The sequence below is a fragment of the Kryptolebias marmoratus genome, linkage group LG4 (assembly GCF_001649575.2).
Source record: "Kryptolebias marmoratus isolate JLee-2015 linkage group LG4, ASM164957v2, whole genome shotgun sequence".
NCBI lineage: Eukaryota > Metazoa > Chordata > Actinopteri > Cyprinodontiformes > Rivulidae > Kryptolebias > Kryptolebias marmoratus.
In genome coordinates, this window is record NC_051433.1 from 21800225 (window position 1) to 21819227 (window position 19003).

The window sequence follows — 19003 nt, forward strand, 5'->3', positions numbered from 1 at the left end:
ATCTATACAAGTTTATTTTGATTTGAAGCACAGTTACCAAACAAAATGAATGATCAGAGTTCATCCTTACACCCAGGGAGAATAAAAATGTGCTCATTTAAGATAAAACCAAATCATGGGTATTGGTACTCACCTGGTTGCGTCCATAATAACAGTAACTTGCAGAGAAAACAGATTTCTAAGAGCAAAATAGCATTTTTTGTATAGAAAGAAGGGAAGTGGAAGTAACTTAACTTAATGGAGTTAAAGTTATAATTAAAGAAATAAAAAATATATTGTGTTTATGTGGCATCCTTTATGAATTGAGAGTACAAATGTTTAAAACAACAAACTAAACTGAAATATTGATAAATTAAGAGAACCACTGTGTTTAAGTATATAATCACTTTAGAAAAAATAGATAATACTGGAGAAGTTGATTATCGCACCACTTAAATAATTAGGCTCAAATGTACAATTTATTCACTGGGTTCCGCTGGGTTTTTATTTTTGCAGGAGGTTAGGAAGTCGTTCAAACATGTAAAAGTTTTGTTTTCAGCAGCACCTCCACACATTGACCGGTTGGTGGCGGTAAACAGCCAGGAGCAATCTGCAATTTATCATCCGTAGAAGAAGAAACGGTCCGCTGCTGTAACCGAGCTGAGAAATGGCGGCGTCTGTGTGCAGAGTTGGAAGCACCGTGGGTCGAGTCCTCGCCAAAACCCGCAATGTAAGTATATTAAAATAAATCTGGACACTTTTACAGAGTTAAAACACCCTCAGCGGCTCTGAGGCTGGCGGATCGGTTCGCTGTGCTGAACCCGGAGCGGGGCTGCTAACCGGTTAGCATCACTTAGCTTTGGTGAATGAAGGTCACCGGACAAACTGAGCTCAGCCTTTATAACCTCTTAGAAACAAACAGTGTCCACTCCATACGAAAAGGAAAACCTTTACTCTTGTTGTTTGTGATGACTTATGACTCAGCTCTTTAAACATTTTGAGTTTACCCTCTCTTACGCTCAGTGCTTCCTGGCTAACAGTGTTAGCATGGTGACTTTTGAAAGGCAGATCCCGACTTTCTGTTACGATGTTACAGTTGCTGAAGTGTTTGCTTGTTTAATAATTTGATTAAAAAAAATGTAGTATTGCATAATAGTAGTAATGAGACCAATTAAGCAACGTTTACTGGGTTTGAACATTATGATTTGTGTTTTTGTTTTGAAATGGCACGGTCCTGTTAATAATAAGGATACAGCAAGATTTAAACATAAAAAGAACCAATAAAACTCTCTGTTTTTTCTCAGGCTGTTAAATTTAGCTGTGCTGTTTTAGATATTTTAGTGTAGATGTTGTCTTGTGCCAAACATTTCCGCTCATTTGACCGGATCAGCATCTTAGTGACACAATCAGACAGTGGATGGAAGATTGAACTTCTTTCACTCAGTTTCTGTATTCTGATTGTGTTTCCTGTAACACTATTATTGGGGTTTTCTGTTTTGTAGTGAAATGTTTGTGTCAGATTATTTTTAATCAAATGTAAAGCTTTATTATTTATTTTTTGTCTGCACCCTTCCAGCCCATCCTGCTGTCTTTGAGACGTGGACAGACTTCAGTCAGCTACGCTCAGAGCCTCCTGGGAGCCCCCGAGACCCATCTTACTTCCCTGGACAATGGTTTGAAGGTTGCGTCTGAAGATACAGGACATGCAACGTGCACGGTATGAACACATTAATATACTCCCTTTTTTATTATTAAAGCATACATTAATCATTATGTTTTAATTCAGATGCAGTATAACTGAGCTCTCCACGCATGTTCTCTGACACACAGGTTGGGCTGTGGATAAATGCTGGCAGCCGCTATGAGAGCGAGAAGCTCAATGGAACAGGCTTTTTCCTGGAGCACATGGCTTTCAAGGTGAACTTAATGACCAAAAGGCTTGAAACAAAACTTTATTTGTCAGATCAGATATAATGTATTTAACATCGCTAGCAAATCTCTGAACTTTAAATCTAATTGTCTGACTCATTTAAAAAAATTTATGAACAAATGTACATTTTACTCCTCTTACAATTTTTCCTTTTACATCTGTATATCAATATACATATATACATTTATTGATACAATTATTAAACAGAACACAATCATATGCCAAGGAACAGAGCATGATGAAGAAAGCAGCTATGGGAGGAGAAAGATATACATATTTTTAAGGCAAACTGAAATTGATTACATTCATTCTCGAGGCCAAAACTGCCCTGAAGCTTTGCCAAACTGTCGATAAAGTTGTGGACATGTGGGTTTCCAGTCACGAAAAGGTTGTGCTCACTCTGACACTGTTTTAGTTTTGTTGGTAAAATAAACACCTGAAGCCAGCGCCTCACTGTACTGCGACTTTTGGAGACTAGTTTGCAAAACAGTCTTCGTGAGGAAGTCTCCAAAATGTTTCCACATAACTACAAATTGTTGGGTTTTATTTATGTGCTTGGCACATTATTAATAGTGCATCTAATACCTGTGGGGGGAGCCAAAGAGCAACAAACAAATCCCTGAGTCTCTGCTGTTGCCCTAGCTCTGTCAGACTTCATTAAACTTGTACTTTACACACATTTTCTTTCACCTGCAGGGAACTAAGAAGCATTCCCAAACAGCCCTGGAGCAGCAGGTGGAGTCTATGGGTGGTCATCTGAGTGCCTACACCTCCCGTGAGCATACTGCATACTACATGAAGGTCCTTGCCAAAGATCTGCCTAAAGGTAAGAAGACATATTGAAAAACTGACATATTTTACAGTTGGCTTGATAATGAAGCCATTCAGATTTCCCTGTGCACGGGGCAGTAATTCCACTTTCTTTCCCCATTTCTCAGCACAAACTGTGTGTGTATGTCCTGTTTCCCAGCTGTGGAGCTGCTGTCAGAGGTGGTGCAGAGCTGCTCGCTGAACGAGGCAGACATCGAGCAGCAGAGAAACGTGGTGCTGCACGAGCTGGAGGAAGCTGAGGGCAACCTGCAGGAGGTTTGCCTGGACATGCTGCACGCCACAGCTTACCAGGGCACCCCTCTGGGAAAAAGTGCTCTGGGCCCCTCCAGCACTGCCAGGTAGGGGGACCTGGATCTTGACGCTTTGACGGTTTAATTTGTTTCAACGGGAGCACGCTGTTGTTGACGTGTGCGGTGTTGTAATGGTGCCACTTGTAGCTCATCACCAAGCACCACTGCCCTGTTATTGACCATGATGTAACTAAAATACTCCTCACAAAGTCTGCATGGTTTTCTAAGTTGCTTGTATTTGCTGCTCGCAGGAATCTGACTCGACAGGACTTAGTGGATTACATCAACACTCATTATAAAGCTCCTCGTATGGTGCTGGCTGCTGCTGGAGGTAGGTCGTGTTCCTTCTAACAGGGATTGTGAGAAGGAGCCCATGCATTCCTATAATGGCTTGTTTATTTGGCGTGCTTCATCTGCAGGTGTTGATCACGACGAGCTGGTTGGTTTGGCCAAGACTCATTTGAGTGGAGTGTCTTTTGAGTATGAGGGAGACGCCGTTCCTGTGCCGCCACCCTGCAGGTTTACTGGCAGTGAGGTGAGATCAGCTTCTTTGGGTTTTTTTTTTTTTCTTCCTATAAACATTTAGATTCATCTAATTCTCTGAAGGAAGGTTCAGACCTTGGTTTAATGAAGAACTCGTTAGAAATATAGTATATAAAAGTCTGTTTAAAATGGCTATCATTAAATGAATTTAGTTGTACTTTAAAGTGATGCTTTAATGCATTACGTGGGATTTTTAGATTGTGGCTGCAGAGATGTTGAATTCAGTCAGGGTAAAGCGTCTGATTTTGTTTTCCGTTTCCTCCCAGATTCGTATGCGTGACGACGCCATGCCTCTGGCACACGTTGCCATCGCTGTGGAGACCGCTGGTGTCACCAGTCCAGACTTGGTGCCTCTGATGTTGGCCAACTCCATCATTGGCAGCTATGACATGACCTTTGGGGGTGACAAGGTGGGAAGGTTTTAATTGTTTGCCTCCTGTATGGTTTTGTTCAAGTGTCTTAAACAAAAGCAGGTGAAATCTGTGACATTAGTACGTTGAATTGTTGTATTGGTTTGGAAAAATCCCCTTAAGCTTTGCCCACTTGGGACTGTTTATGTCCTGAGTGGCCATTAAGGAGGGGTAGAACAAAAGTCTCTCTGAAAACCTGAGTCGTGGGTCTTCCCCCTGCCTCCGGACCTGTCGGGAGGAACACAGCGTAAAACAAACGAAGTAATGGTTATTTAGAACGGTGTGAATGTCGGGTTTGGATGTGAAGTACTTTATTTCACAGGGATGACTTTCTTCTATGTAAAATACACAACAAAAAACACTTACTTAAATCATTGAATTTTTTGTTGAACTGAAACACTTTTTGCTGTAGTTTTGTTAAAATTTGTTAAATTCCATTCAATTCTTGAATATTTTCCTTTGAATTTTGTAGTAATTTGAATAATTCACCATATAAAAAAGAGACCCTTTTAGCTGGAAAAAAGTAGATTTTTGTCACAAAATAAAAAAATTTAGAAAAACAAAAACTAAAATAATTAAATTTAGCTACAATCAGATTCCTGGATAATGCCGTTCAGATCTGATTGTGAAGAAGAAATCTGTTCCTTTGTGTCCTGCAGAACCTGAGCAGCCGTCTGGCTCGCCTCAGTGTGGAGTACAAAATGTGTCACAGCTTCCAGGCCTTCCACACGTGTTACAGCGACACCGGCCTGCTGGGCATCTACTTTGTGGCTGATAAATACAACATTGATAACATGTTGTACAGGTGCCAGAACACCTGGTAAGTCGTGACTCTGACATCAGATACCAAAGACACACAGTCGCTGTACTCCAGATGATTGTTGTTGTTTTCCCACAGGATGAACCTGTGCACCGCAATCCTTGAGAAGGACATGGCCAGAGGCCGAAACGCCCTGAAGGCCAGTTTGATTGGACAGCTTAATGGTATGTTATGTGTTTAGCATAAAATCTCTCCAAAGATTCGTCCATGAGAGCCCTGAACATGACATCAGCGGCCTGTTTTTCTTGCAGGAACAACACCCATTTGTGATGAAATCGGCAGACACGTCCTGTACTACGGGCGCCGTATTCCTCTCGCTGAGTGGAACGCTCGGATCGATGTAGGTCAACCGGCTCCACAGCATGCCGCAGTACCTCTTTTTTTTTTAAAGCAAACATTTTCTGATGTAGAGGTTTGTGCTTCTCTCTCCTTTCAGGCCGTGACCCCCAGTATGGTCCGTGACGTCTGCGCCAAATACTTCTACGACAAATGTCCAGCGATGGTCGGCATTGGTGAGTTCTGTGTGCTGTTGTCCCTTTGCAGCAAACTCAGAGTCCGGGCGGTCATTTGACTAATCAGCGCCTCCCTCTTCTCTCCACCAGGCCCCGTCGAGGCGATGACCGACTACAACAGAGTGCGCAGCTCTATGTACTGGCTCAAGTTTTAAGTAAACTGGTGGCGTTACGCTTAGTGTGTTTATTCCGTTTCTGTCCCCTTGACCTCGTCAGGTTCTTGTTTTTTTCCTCCATTTCAACAACAGCGAACACCTGAGATTGAAGATGATCGTATAACGACACATGCAGCCACCCATCCTCTCCTCTGACTCCCTCTTTTATCCCACCCACTCCTTCATTAGCCATGAAGGCAGCATCCCGTCTGAAATTACTCTGGTTACATATTGATTGTAGTGAACAGGTACTCGCCACCTGATGAAAGGCTGTGGGGGCGAACCTGAATACTTCCCTGATCAGCTACACGACACAATTCAGCCAAAATAAAATATAAACAATATGGAGCAAGAGTATATTTATAATTTCTGTAACATTTGTTTCTGTCCACTGTTGTACATAAAGAAGCTGTTATTCTGACACAAATAAAAGAAAAAAGTTTCAACCTTTTTATATTGTTTTTACTTTTTGTGACTTCATGTTTCTTTGGTCTTCGATGGTTCGAACTAAGTGTTGTATTTGACTACAAACATGTCATGAACTGCAGGTTGTTTACCTTCAAGTCCAACAGGAAATATTAAGCATTAAGTCAAACTAGAGAATTCAGTGAGTAAGGAGGACTGCGAACATTTTCTATATTTTGTTGCATAACCAGCCTCCTTGTGCAGTAAAGTGTCTGTAAAAGAAATAAAGCAGAAGCACCCTGAGATAATTTAATGTCATCAGAGGCTGAAAGCACCAACGCACTTAATGAGGACATTAATCAGCTTCAGCCTCCACACTCAGTTTCATACTTTTGATTCAGACTCTGGTGTGTCTTAAGTCTTTACCACCACTGGAAAAAAGATCACCCCAGAAGAATGTCTCTGAGTCATTTATTTTATAGGAAAGAAAATAATTTAGCAGCTCGTTATGGCTTCCTAAAACAACTCAGAATGGTTTCATTTAATGGCCCTTTTTTGATTAAGTAGAGAGAAAAATCTCCATTAATACGTTGTTTAATGACAGCTTGGAATATTTATGCTCCAGGTTTGAGGTGCATGTATATGATTTACAAAATGTACGTTTTCTTTTTCTTCTTCCACTTAAAATGACCAAAAGGTAGATCTAGGTTTGCTATGTAAAGATGATTCAGCTCTTGTTATTTTATCAAACAAAACAGATGAATTAACGTCCATCGAGACCTTTGGGCTGTGAGGCTGTGGGTTTTGTGACAAACCGGAAGAGCTTCAATTTTTTTAGCGATTTTTCTCCCGTCTCCTAGTTTGTGTTAGGTTTGTTTCTTTTGATCGGATCTGAGACACAACATATGAGGTTTTTGTTTTCTTTCGGTCATGGATGCACGTAGAGATGGGGTTGTTTGCGGTCAGCGTCCTGTGTCATGTTGTGTCCATGGTAATTATGTGGTTTATCTATTCATCGTAGTATGATGTGTGTAACTAAGATGTAAGCCCTGGGTCCTTAAGGGCCCTAATATTCTCATCAAGCTGTGCTTACAGAACAATATTCCTCTCGTTAGGTCGATGAGGATAAGGCCTTTGATGGGAGGTGACTCATGAAGCGAGGTAGGCTTTGTGCTGTTGAGTTGTCCTTCTGGGCATGTAGCCTGTTCCTCCTCCTCCTCCTCCTCCTCCTCCTCCTTCTTCATGACTTTTTCTTCCAGAGTGTGTCCAGTGTCTTTTTCTTTTTCTAATAAAAAAAGACACCAGTGTTCACGCAGCATGCCAAGAAATCATCGAAGCTTCCTGTGCCATAATCCTAAACATGTATCAAGTTGTCGCATCAGCAGAGTTTTCCCTCCCTCTCCCATATTTGTTGCAAAACATCACTGACATCTTTAATTCGAGGAGTAGCTTTCCTTGAAGGACTGCGTATCGTTTTAGACTGAGACTCTCTTATGTTGAGAAATGACAAAATGCTGACTTGGCCAAACCTCGTGATGATATGTGTGATTTCATGTGACATTTTGGGACCTCGCTGATGTGTTAGAGTTCAGAAAATGTGCCGAGGATGACCCTCGGCTACCACCGCACCAGATTTTAGTTCATTTTCTGGATATTTGGCTAAATTATAGTTTGTGTTCAGAAGCTAATCAGTTGAAGATGTACTTCAAACAATTACTTTCTGAGTGTCAATATAATCCATCCAGTGGTTCATGAGATATTTTGCTAACAGACAGAAAGAGTTGAGAGGCAAAATTTTAAAAACAGATCCCGTGCAATCAGTCAGCTCTCAGAATGTAGTTTGACGATGACTTTCAGCTACTAACACACCAGATTTTACTAAAATTTCTGTAAAATTTACTGAGCTGTAGCCATTTTCATAATGGCTAAAGTTGCTTAGCCTTGGCGTCCATCTTTAAATTGGGTCGAATCTAAAAGTTAATCAGTTGCAGGCATAATAATGATTACTTTCTGAGAGTTTTATTAAAATCTTTCCACTGGTTCAGGACACTTTTTGCAAACCTGGCTGACCAACGAACACACACACACACACACACACACTCGACCAAAATCATTATTGCCCTCTTGCCATTGGCGGCAGGTGATAATAAACATTTTTTTCAATTAATTAGAGAGTTAAAACTGCCTCCAGAATCATGTAAAGCATGTGTGCGTGACTAAAAGCAACTTTGTTTTTTTCTTTTTACCTTTCTTTATTGTAACAATCACCTGAAACTAACATGCAGTGTTAGTTTTCTTTTCCTCAACCAGCAAGGTCTCCATATGTCAAATTATTCTGGTAGGTCTGAAGTGAGATCAGTCAGAAGCTGAATTTCTGCTAGAAGACGAAGTGCAGATATTTAAGGGCAGCAGATAAAGTTCCTGTGACTTTCACTCACTCCTTAGATCTGCATCAATGTTTAAGTTTGTTCAAATCTGTCAGAATATCCAATCAAATCAGACAAAAGTACACTGAAGACCAAATAAGTAAAGCTGTAAAAGTCTGAAAATTGTTATATTTGTTTTAAAATGTGTGGCAGAACGTTCCAGTTCATAAAAGATGTTCCGCCCGCAGCTCACTGATGCTGAACTTCAGATGCGGTCATGGCTCTGACTCCAAACTGAGGCGACTCTCAAATTCATTAAAGGCAAGCTATTGTGATTAGTTTAGTGTTATTTTTAGCGAGAGAACGAGTGCACAGGAAGTGAAACGAAACGAGGGGAGGGCATTGGGGTATGGAAGAGATAAACACAGAGGGGAAGGAGCAGCGTCTCAGAGAGGACGAAACCGTGGACGAGCTGTCAAGTTCCATCCAGACGTCTGACCGCGAGCCGAGCACGTTCCTCGCCCAGGAGCTGCAACACGGAGAATTCAGTCCGGTCACACGCAGGTGATCACAAACTGAGGGAGGACCGCCTCTTCCTTTTCTCTTTTTCTCTGTCAAGATATCAACTTTTCACTGAGGTGAGTATGATCTTCATCCCAGTTTCTGATGCTCTGTGGCATGTGTCGCTTCAAAACCAAGCCTTCAAGTCTATAAAAAAAGTTAACATTTAGAGGAACTCAAACTGAAATCCCACAGCGAGATGTAAATGTTTTTGGAGGAATTCCTGTGACCTGACTGGATCTCTGACGTGAGGCTGATTGTCACTTTTGCAGACGGTACTGACCATGAGGAGTGTGCGCGTGTGTTTCTGCCTGGCTCTGCTGCTGCCTTGGTGCGTTCAGAGCCAGAGGGGCCGCCCGGCCCTGACCCAGCTGGACGAGGACACGCGGAGGGACGTGCTGGCCGTGGACGTCCTAAACCGCAGCGGCGTGCTGAACTCGCTGCTCCGCTCGGAGCACCACCTGGTGCTCAGGCGAGCGCGGCCCCCACGCCCGGCTTCCCAGGTGCCGAAGCGGGCTCAGCAGGGGTCCCGCTTCGCCCTGTCCCTCGACGTCCCCACCAGCATCCTCAGTGTCCTCATAGACCTTGCCAAGAACCAGGACATGAGGACCAAAGCGGCAGCCAATGCAGAACTGATGGCACGAATAGGCAAAAGGAAATGAGCGCCTCATGGCAAAACAGAGACATTGTGAGAAACAGATTTAGTTCAGGTGAAACCAGTCATTGTCATCACTTAGATCTGTTTAACTTTTCTTACATGTAATTAATTAGATCACCTCACTAAACCGTCAGATGATTTCCAAAATGCAAACAACTAGATTGCCTGATGTAAAACTATCACAAAAGAAAAAAAAAGGTCAAATGAAGCTGGTCTTTTGTTTGAAAGATTGTTCACCGCTGTGGTCGGAAGCTGTGCTTTGATTTTGCGTCTCTTGTGTCTGCATGTGTGATCTTCAATTCAAAGGGGGGAAAAAAAAAAAAAAAAAGTTGTTCAATTAAATCCAGTGTGATGATCAGGATTTCTTCTCGAGTCTAATTCATTTCTGCTCTAATATCAGCCACGCTTGGTCTAATTACAAGCATCAGCAGCCCATAAAACACCACTGAATGCGCCTGAGCCAAATGAGCCTGCGTCACCCACAGAAGCATCTGATACGAGCAGCAGGACAAAGGCACAAGCAGGATATTGACCTCTGAGGGAAGAACAGGCCCTTTCTATACACTTTTGTTCACTAATACTTGATAAATTCAGCAAATGAGTCGCTGCTATTTTAGGTTTGATCCAACATCTGTCTTGGATTGGCTGAAAATGACTCATCCGTGCTCCCACACTGAGCAGAAAATGCGAGGCAGCAGAGGGGAAGCAAACCGCTCATCTGATTTAGGTTCATTCTGTTTTACGCTGGTCGTGGAATCAAATTATTTAATGTATCACTTCGGATCGGTGCCGCTTTAATTGTGGAAACAAATTGTGTGGCTACGTATCACACGCGACGCTGACACAGACGTGAACATCGTGAGGGCAACATAATACGTTTAAATCAGTCAGGCCAAGCAAATATAGCTCCAGTCTTTAACAACGTTCCAGTTAGTGTGTTTTTTAAAATAACAACTCGACTTTTGGACCAAGATGGACCTAAGAAGCATGGGTTGATTTCATGAAAAGTCGTGTTTTTGTGATTGTTAGTTTGAAATATTTTCTAGAGGATTTTTCGGCAACAGATTTAAAGCAAAAATCAACTAAACAAGAGTCTCTTTGTTTCTTGTGTCACTGATTATTTCAAGTACCATAAAAAAATCCCAGGGGAAAAATAAAATTGATCACATTCTATCAATGTTGTACCATACTGTATCAGATCATATTGTATTGTACTGTATTGTATTTTATCGCACCATACTGTAACGTTTTGTCTTGTATTGTACGTCACTGCACCATATTATATGGTTCTGTACTGTATCATATTGTATTGTATAGGACAGCTCAGTTTCTCTCCTGTGGCGTCTTCAGTCTGAGGCCAGTTTCCAGTAAAGGATACTTTCCAACTTATTTCATTTTTTTTTAGTTTTCATAATAAAGATCTAACTTGAGGAAGGCTTGATTTTGTGTGCTAGGTACCATCACAGTCTTCATTCGGCCTCTTTAGCTCGTCGACATGTTCGCAGATCATCCTCGACAAGTACGGTGTGTTTGTGCAACAGCAGCTGGTTGTTGAGGTAAGGATTTTCACCTGCATTCCTCCTCCTTCACCTCACCCGAGTTGGTTGATGGAAAGAGACCAGAAGGAGACAATACCTTAAATTTAAATATTTATTTTACCAAAAGCAGAGAGAACACACAGGTTATTACAAAGATAAAACCAAATGCATTTGGGAGACAATCCTCAAATAAAATGTGGGAAAACACATCACCTCAAAGTGTCAGCAGAGTGCCCCAAAGATTGTCTGAGGAAACACAGGATGTTCTCTGGTTTTAATGCTTAGGTCCCCTCCCCTCCTTCAGAGGATGTCCCTCTTCTCTGGAGGTCAAAGGGCAGCTTCTTCCCCCTTCGTGCCTGGCACCGTGGCTCAAATCCAGGGCTTCTAACACATACCTCTCTTTCCAGATAAACTAAACAACTACTTGTTAAAGGTTTTAAAATGGTGGCTAAATATAAAATGGTGATAAACACAAATCAGATTAAGAAATAATAATCAATTGTTAAATAAAGCATGGGAGAATAAATACAAGGCCTTCTATTTTACAACATTTAGATTATATATGCAGAACTGCTGCTCGTCTTATGATTAAATGCTGTTTAAGTGAAAGCTTGGTCTTGTCTAATTCCACATGATCCAAACCCAGGAAATACTCTGGTACCAAAGATGTTGCAGTGACAGATTTCATTCACCGTAAGCTCTTCATTAACATTTTCTGTTTGCATTGTTTGAACATTTGCATTTTGTAGTCAATTATACTCCTACCTTACTAATAACTCATTAAGTTCCATTGATGTGTTGTTAGAGATCAAAGCTCATCTTTATACTCTCATCACAGTTAGAAGTTAAAGCCCCGAATGCCTAAAGGAAGCAGCCTTTATTTTGTTTCTAATAGTCTTTTTCTGTATATTTACTTACATATCCAGTTTTAAGCAAACAACTTGCAAACATAAATAAACAGTTTGAATTAATGATACTATTTACTTGAGTTTCTGTAACTGTGGTCTGTAGGCCTTTGAAGGCTAATGTTAACGAAATGCTGATTAAAATCAAACCTTTCATGTCTGGTCTGTGTCCACATGATGTCCTCATCTTCACCTAAGAGGGCATCTTGTATCTTTGACTCGCGCCCGCGTACGTGCACGCGCCCTCTCACAAACTGAGAGATAGAAAAACACGTCAAAATGGCGCCCCGATGTCGTTAATTAACCCCAGCCAGGTGTGGGTAATTATCGGGTAAAACAGTTCAGCTCGTTTTCTCATTACCGGCGAGGGAGGCGGTTGTTGTGACGACGAGCGGCGAGAGAGGAGGCTTTAAAAGAAGAAAAATCTATCAAATAAATCAGGGTTTGTCGTGTCTCAGTCATGGATGAGGGGCTTGTGAGAAACGAAGAAAAGAGAATAATAATATCGGCTAAAAGTGCCGTGTCCAGACCACAGCGCTGCTCTTGGGTGGAAACGACACGGTTGTGTTTCGGTGTCTTTGACCGGCTGACCGGGTCGGTAAAGTAGTTCCTGCAGGCTCCGCCCACTCCGTCAAGGTGCGCCGGGGTGTAAATGGTGCAGACCCAGGCTCGGGCGGAGAAACCTCACGAGGAGCTCACAGGAAAAGTAAGTCTGAATGATGTATGGCGTCCTTTTAAACATCTTTTTTTTTTTTTTTTTTTTTTTACATCTTTTCGTTTAAAGCTACCAGCTATGGAAGAATGTGGTGCTCCTGTGGGGGCAGAGGGGTTCATTGTCCTGCAGAACAATTAGTGCGATGAAGGCAGCTCCTGATTAATAAGGATGGCACAGTTTATGCAAGATAAATGTAAAGTATTTACAATTTAAATAGAAGGTGGAACGTTTCAATAATTTCTCTGCACCAACCTATTTTAAATTAAACATGCGGATAAATGGACCATGTTCCAACTGACTAAACCTTTAAACAATAACTTTAAAAATGGTTGTGTTAAACAGATGGTGATTAAGATGTTAGAAGAGGTTTGTCCTTATGTATTACAAACAATAAAATTGTTTGCACCATGGCAGGTAGACAATAATCATGTTTACATCTGTAAAAAGTGTCTTTGATGGCAACAGAGTGCAAACTTTAAGCAGAACGTACACTATTATGAACCATCAAACTGAAAAATGTATATTTTTAGTGGTTTTGTTCTCAAAGTTGTTCTAAAACTATATTTGTTTGATGCGAGCAGGACAGGAACACACACCCTTAGAAGATGAATGACCTATTCATTAAATTGTTTGTCCCTCAAATTATTTCTGTTAAATTTGCCAAACCACTCAAGATGCCTAATTATGAGACTTTCAGCTGCCATTTAACCTAAACGTGAGGTCATTGCCCTTTTTAAAGAGGAGTTCTGTGAATTAAACACGTTTTTCACATCTAATCCCATATGGAAAAAACCCATAGCTCATGTGATCCCATGAACATGTTGAAAATGATTTTTAAAATCAAAGGAAAACATGTTTCACTTGTTAATTTAATGTTTTCATATTTGGAAAACTTTGGTTTTGTAAGGAAAGCTTTTTCTATTTATTATTTTCATAGTATTTATACTTTAAAAGAAAATACTGAAGTCATGCATGACAAATTGCAAAAATATAATTTTAATATAGTACTAATTTGTGTTTATCTCTTTAGTTTTTAATAAACCACAATCTGTTTTAGCTGAAGGCACCCTCTGTCGAACAATCCTGGCTCCGATGATTTTAACATTTTTGTTGTTTCTGTGTTTGGGTTCTAATTATTTTTGCCCTGAAGAGATCCCTGGTGACCCTGTCCTACACGTGGATTAAATTGTGTAAGACGGACGTCTGGACACACCTGTCGTTGACGCATCTGTGGCGTGATCCCATGTCCCGCACTTTGAACCGTGACCGAATGAGGGAAAGTTTTAAGCAGTCTTTGCAATCCTACTGACTTCACCTGGCCACGGACTGAAGGAATAAACGGTGATGGGAATCTCTCAAGTCCCAAGTCTTTAATAGAAACAAACAAAAACAAAAAGCGGAAATCCACCTTTTTCGCAACTTTAAGCTCTTCGGGCTTCAGTTTGATTGGGACAAATCCCCTAAATTCTTACTTGGTCTCCACACCGAACATGAAACAGATTTAGTTTTTTATTTATATTTAATATTAAAGGCTGAGCATTTCTTAAAGGAGTTCCTGCTGCCTTTTTCATACCAGAGTTTTAAACTAAGATCGTCTTACGATGAGAATCGTGGTGCTACAGATTTCGATCCAATCCTGTAAATGACATCATGCACAGTATGACGCAGTATTGAAAGATCTCATGAGACGTGTTCGTGCTCGGAGGACGTGTTATGAGGGACTGTCGGCTACTTCCACGCCGAATTCTACCTAATTATCTGTCAAAGTGATAAAGTTGTAGCCATTCTTGTCTCCTGATGTCAGTCGGCTGTAGTGGCCATCTTGACTTGGGTTGAGTAATATTGGTTGCGTGGTTCACGAAATATTTTGCTAACATGACAAAAAAACCACACATGAGCCAAAACATAATTGTCCTTTCCTCAAAACAGCTGTATGTTCCCAACAACGACCATCTTGAAATCTAGTATTTTGGGGGGTTTTGATGGGGTTTACTAATCTAGTTTAAAATCTTTCCCTCCAGTGTATTCACTCAATGTTATTTCTGTATTGTGGATCTGAAACATCACACTGTAAATGCATCTAACAACTCTGACGTAAAAATGATACAACCCTAAAAATCTTGTTTGTTTTTATGGGAAAAGGGAAAAGCCTGTTTTGCCATTTTTTTGAGAGGAGGAACCCTTTAAGTTGCTTGTTTTATGCCTCTGTGTCAGAGAGTGATCCAGGGTCAGCTGGGAGTGTCTCTGGAGAGTTTCCCAATAAAGCTGGCGGCTTGAAAGCAGCTCAGCAGTCATCAGCGTAAAGTTCAATGACCAGGTGGTGCAAGAGACTAACAAGAGCCAAGTGTGTTAGTGCTGCGGAGCTAAGCGGAGCTACAGGGAGAAAAACGCCTTCATAAGGATTTTTTTTGTTTTTGCAGAACTTTGTGGACAACCGTTGGTGGACGGTCAAGTTTTCCTAATTGTAAGATGATTAATTGTGCGTATTTGTTTGGACTTTATTGTTAAATTTAACAAATTGCGACCAATGAGAAGAAACTGAATAGTTTGGCATTCATGAGGAAAGAAAGAAAGAAATCTGAAAAGTCCCTTTTTTTTAAAAATGTCTTGCCTTGAGTTAAAGAAAACCTAAACAAACGCTGCTTTCGTTGCAGGTCGATGTGCTCTCAGATGGAATATGCGATGAAGTCCCTCAGCCTTCTGACTCCATCCAGCCTGTCCAAGTAAGAACCGTGCTCCATCAGACGGATGAAGCCACCCTGGTGCGGTGAGATATTTATTTTGCTTTCCTTTTTGTTTTAGGGTTGTGACATCGAGCGTCTCAGCCAGCGCCTCCATGACCCAGCAGCTCCTGTCGGGTCGAGCTCTTCGACCCAAACCCTTCAGAGTCACAAACGCAGACAGGAGCGTGAAGAAAGGCGTCATGGCAGAGGCGCTAATAGACCTGACGAACAAGGTGAGAGGACTGTACGGCTAAATAAAAGGTGTAACCACGAGAAGGATTAAAATGAGACCCACTGGGATGTAAACAGCCTAACTGCAATGGGAATTTTTTTTTTTTTTTTTTTTTTTTTTAAGACGCCACTTTCAGGCACTCTCCATTTCATACTCATGTAGTCACCCTTTTATCCGTTTTATCAGTATTCCTTCTCTATAGTCTCAATCCTAACATTTATGTTAAGGTTGGAGTTTGGTTGTTTGCTAGAACATTAGCTCCTTAATCCTCTTTGTCCTAATTTCAAATTATCCTTTAATTTATTGCCTTTACCAGATGAGTAGATTATAGTAATATAGATTATTTTAAACTATCAGCTGTTGAGGAAGGTAAGAAAGACAGTTTGTAGTCATGAAAGTCTGGGATTAAAGTGACCCAAACTGGAAATGTACAAAGTGGTGAAGGAATGAAGTAACCAGGCCTCGTCTGTGACCCTTGTACATGTTTCGAGCTCACGGTGGTTAAAGTGAACAAGAGTGAGAAGGCATTATTAGACTCTGTGATTTAAATATATTTCTGTTGACAAACTTGTCTAAAACTTTTAGTTTTGAGCTTAATGATTGATTGTGCTCTCCTCTCCTCCGCCTGCAGTTCATTTTAGTAATTCTTTTTCTTTATTCGGTGTTTACTTTCAGGTCAGTGACTCGTTGACTTTAGAGTGCATCGGTGCAGTGGTCCTGGATGAAGACGGCACTGATGTGGACACGGAGGAGTTCTTCCAAACGCTGCCAGAGAACACGGTTCTCATGGTCCTGGAGAAGGGCCAGAAGTGGACGCCACATCCTGTAAGGCTCTGTTCGCGGTGACCGTCACTAGATGGCGATCTTCTCCACAGCAATCCGTAGTGCAGAGCTTCATGTACTGATTTCTATGCAGCATTCGTTATAAACGACAACAAAAACCATGATTTTCTTTAATATGGCCTCATGAATGGAGACAAATCTGTGGCCTGAATCTTAAACAGTGATGCTTTTTATCCATCAGCTGTAAATATTTCTTTATAAAGGCGGGCTGAACACCAAAGGTTTATTTCTTCATACATTTTGGAGACATGAAACGCAGCAGTTTAATTAATGAGACCCACCAGTGTCAACAGATTTAAATGTTTTCCACAGAAAAGTAATTTATTTTTAGAAAGCAGTGCATGCTGTAATTCCCCTGAAATGTTTAACATTTACACAGATCTCCCCTCGTTGTTGTTTTGCCTCTCCTAACTTGGAGTCCCAGGACGTTTTAGCAGCTTTTAAAAGCCTCTGCACTGACCTACGTGGCTCACGTCTCCCCGCCTGTCCTCTTACAGAACACCCCCTCCAGGTATCAGCACATCGAGCACTTTCGGCAGCACCGCACAGATGTGGCCAAGCTGACCCTCGACCTCTACAAGAACAACCCCAAGGACTTTATTGGCTGCTTGAATGTGAAAGCGACCCTGTACGGCGCTTACACTGTGTCCTACGATCTGCGTTGCTATGCCGCCAAAAAGATCCTGAAGTGAGTAAAATTTTAAATAAATTGCACGAGAATTGTCTGCATTTTGTAGTGAGACTAAACATAACCACTGGCCTGTAGAGGAAAAGTATCCTCTCAATATGACTAAACTGATGTTTTCTCTATTTTGCAAATCATTTCTTTTCCTGATGTAGTTCCAGTGTTTGTATTTTTGATTTTCTCCCTGTCTGTATGTCAGCAGGGTATTTAGTAGCAGTCTCCAGTACTGCTCTCAGCCCCTCTAAACGCAGAACAGGAAGTTGTAATTTGCTGAGTGTTTGTTGTAGCGTAGTGAGCCCTGAGAAGAACAAAGGTTAGATTTTACACAGATTAATTTCATCAGGTGTTATGTCATCGCTGCTGCTCTTCAGCTTTGACACAGAGCCTCAAAGAGGATAATAGTTTGTAGACTTATCAAATATGACGCTCGGGTCACTGTTTTATTAGGTTTCGGAGGTCTTCAGTAACAGCTTGAAGTGCAGTTGCTGCCAGAAAGATTTTATCTACCCGTTTGACTTTATGCTTTCTGGAATCCTGTTTTTTTTTATATGAATTGGATTAAGACATACTGTAGGTATGTCACGTTGCATCAGTGCTGTATATTTGTGTCCAACTGTGTCTCTGCACATGGGACTCGACTATTTTTGCCCCGGCTCACACTCCCCTGTGTTCGCACCGTGTCTGCAGGGAGGCTCTCCGGTGGACCATCTTCTCCATGCAGGCCACGGGCCACATCCTGCTGGGCTCCTCCTGGTACATCGAGCAGCTACTGGAGGAAGAGGAGCACGCTGAGAAGAGGCTGGCGCTGCCGCAGGAGGGCCGGATCAGGCAGCTGCAGAGCCTGCTGCTGGGAAAGGGCTCCCACTGACGACGGCCCGACGGCAGCGAAGTGGACACGCTCTCCTCTCCTAAATTTAGGTCACAGTGTGGACGACACAGATGAAACGGAAGAGTAATCTCTGTGTCACTCTCAAGTGTAATTTAATAATGTATCATCTATTACAACAGGTGTTTCTCACTGTCAGTGTTTTTGCTCTGTTACATTTATTTGACTCGTGTACAAATATGAAATAAGCCACCAAGTTTTTTTTTTTTCCCCTCTGAATGCACTTTTACTCCTGTGTAACTTGTTCCTACAGAAACATAATAAATAAAATGAACTTGTTTTAATTTCTCATACCTGTGTGATCAAACGGTCTGCACTAGATTTTCAAACGAGTTTGGATTTGAGCAGAAAGTCCATTAATCGGGATGTATGTGCTGTTCCAGATCGTAGTCGGCGTAATTGGCAACAGGTTCAGCTGTCTGTGCCACGCCTCTCTAATTGTCCCCTGGTTTAGTGCTGTCCTGTCAGCTGCAGCCTGCCTCTGCCTTCAGAAAACTGAAGGAAAGAGCCGGCAGCTGCAGAGGGCGAGGGGACGGAAGGAGGCCATTACGCTGAGAGAGGTGATGGTTACAGCTGGCGGCAGAAGCATCACTTTCACCATCTAGTTGGAGAAGGTGGCAGATGAAGCAGGACGGGTTTTAGCCAAATTGGCTCTCTGTGTCCTGGAAAAAGATAAATGTCAGCATTAGAGATTTAGCGGGGCGAGGGTGATGTGGTTCACGTTCTTGCTCACTGGTTTCTTTTGCTCCTAATTTTATTTTTTTGTTCTTTTAAATGTCATAAAATGCATGTGTGTGAGAGATTGGTTTGTCTATAAGGATTAAGGTAGAATCCACTTAAAGGCTGATTGATTCAACTTTTCTTCATAGCAAAGTCCTAGCATTTGTTTTTGAAAGACTTAATATTTTTCAACCTTTTTATGTAACCATGTGAGTCCATCGAGATTACAAGATCTCTTTCAAGAACAATAAATATCATCTGCTGCTTTTTATGCCAGAGATTTAAATATCTTATAA

The 19003-nt window shown here is 41.5% G+C and overlaps 3 protein-coding genes across 4 annotated transcripts; all 3 read left to right on the plus strand.

The window, feature by feature from the left end:
• The first annotated feature begins 566 nt into the window (after positions 1-566).
• LOC108241165 (cytochrome b-c1 complex subunit 1, mitochondrial) lies at positions 567-5922 on the plus strand. The gene is made up of 13 exons (XM_017425146.3): positions 567-709; positions 1556-1696; positions 1810-1896; positions 2606-2735; positions 2880-3078; positions 3282-3361; positions 3450-3565; positions 3840-3983; positions 4643-4803; positions 4882-4967; positions 5055-5143; positions 5240-5315; positions 5406-5922. Exons 1-13 carry the CDS (start codon positions 647-649, stop codon positions 5468-5470), a joined length of 1437 nt encoding a protein of 478 aa, XP_017280635.1. The 5' UTR covers positions 567-646; the 3' UTR covers positions 5471-5922.
• A 2784-nt stretch (positions 5923-8706) lies between these two features.
• Positions 8707-9674, plus strand: LOC108241195 (urocortin-3-like). Its single transcript, XM_017425185.3, has 2 exons — positions 8707-8879; positions 9075-9674. Exon 2 carries the CDS (start codon positions 9087-9089, stop codon positions 9462-9464), a length of 378 nt encoding a protein of 125 aa, XP_017280674.1. The 5' UTR covers positions 8707-8879; positions 9075-9086; the 3' UTR covers positions 9465-9674.
• A 2871-nt stretch (positions 9675-12545) lies between these two features.
• cidec (cell death inducing DFFA like effector c) lies at positions 12546-18278 on the plus strand. Of its 2 annotated transcripts, none has more exons than XM_017425183.3 (6): positions 12546-12609; positions 15273-15341; positions 15421-15574; positions 16249-16398; positions 16914-17104; positions 17789-18278. In XM_017425183.3, exons 2-6 carry the CDS (start codon positions 15277-15279, stop codon positions 17967-17969), a joined length of 741 nt encoding a protein of 246 aa, XP_017280672.1. In that variant the 5' UTR covers positions 12546-12609; positions 15273-15276; the 3' UTR covers positions 17970-18278. The 2 variants fall into 2 exon arrangements, with proteins under 2 accessions (XP_017280672.1, XP_017280671.1); XM_017425182.3 differs by lacking the exon at positions 12546-12609 and adding an exon at positions 14957-15082.
• The last annotated feature ends 725 nt before the right edge of the window (positions 18279-19003 follow it).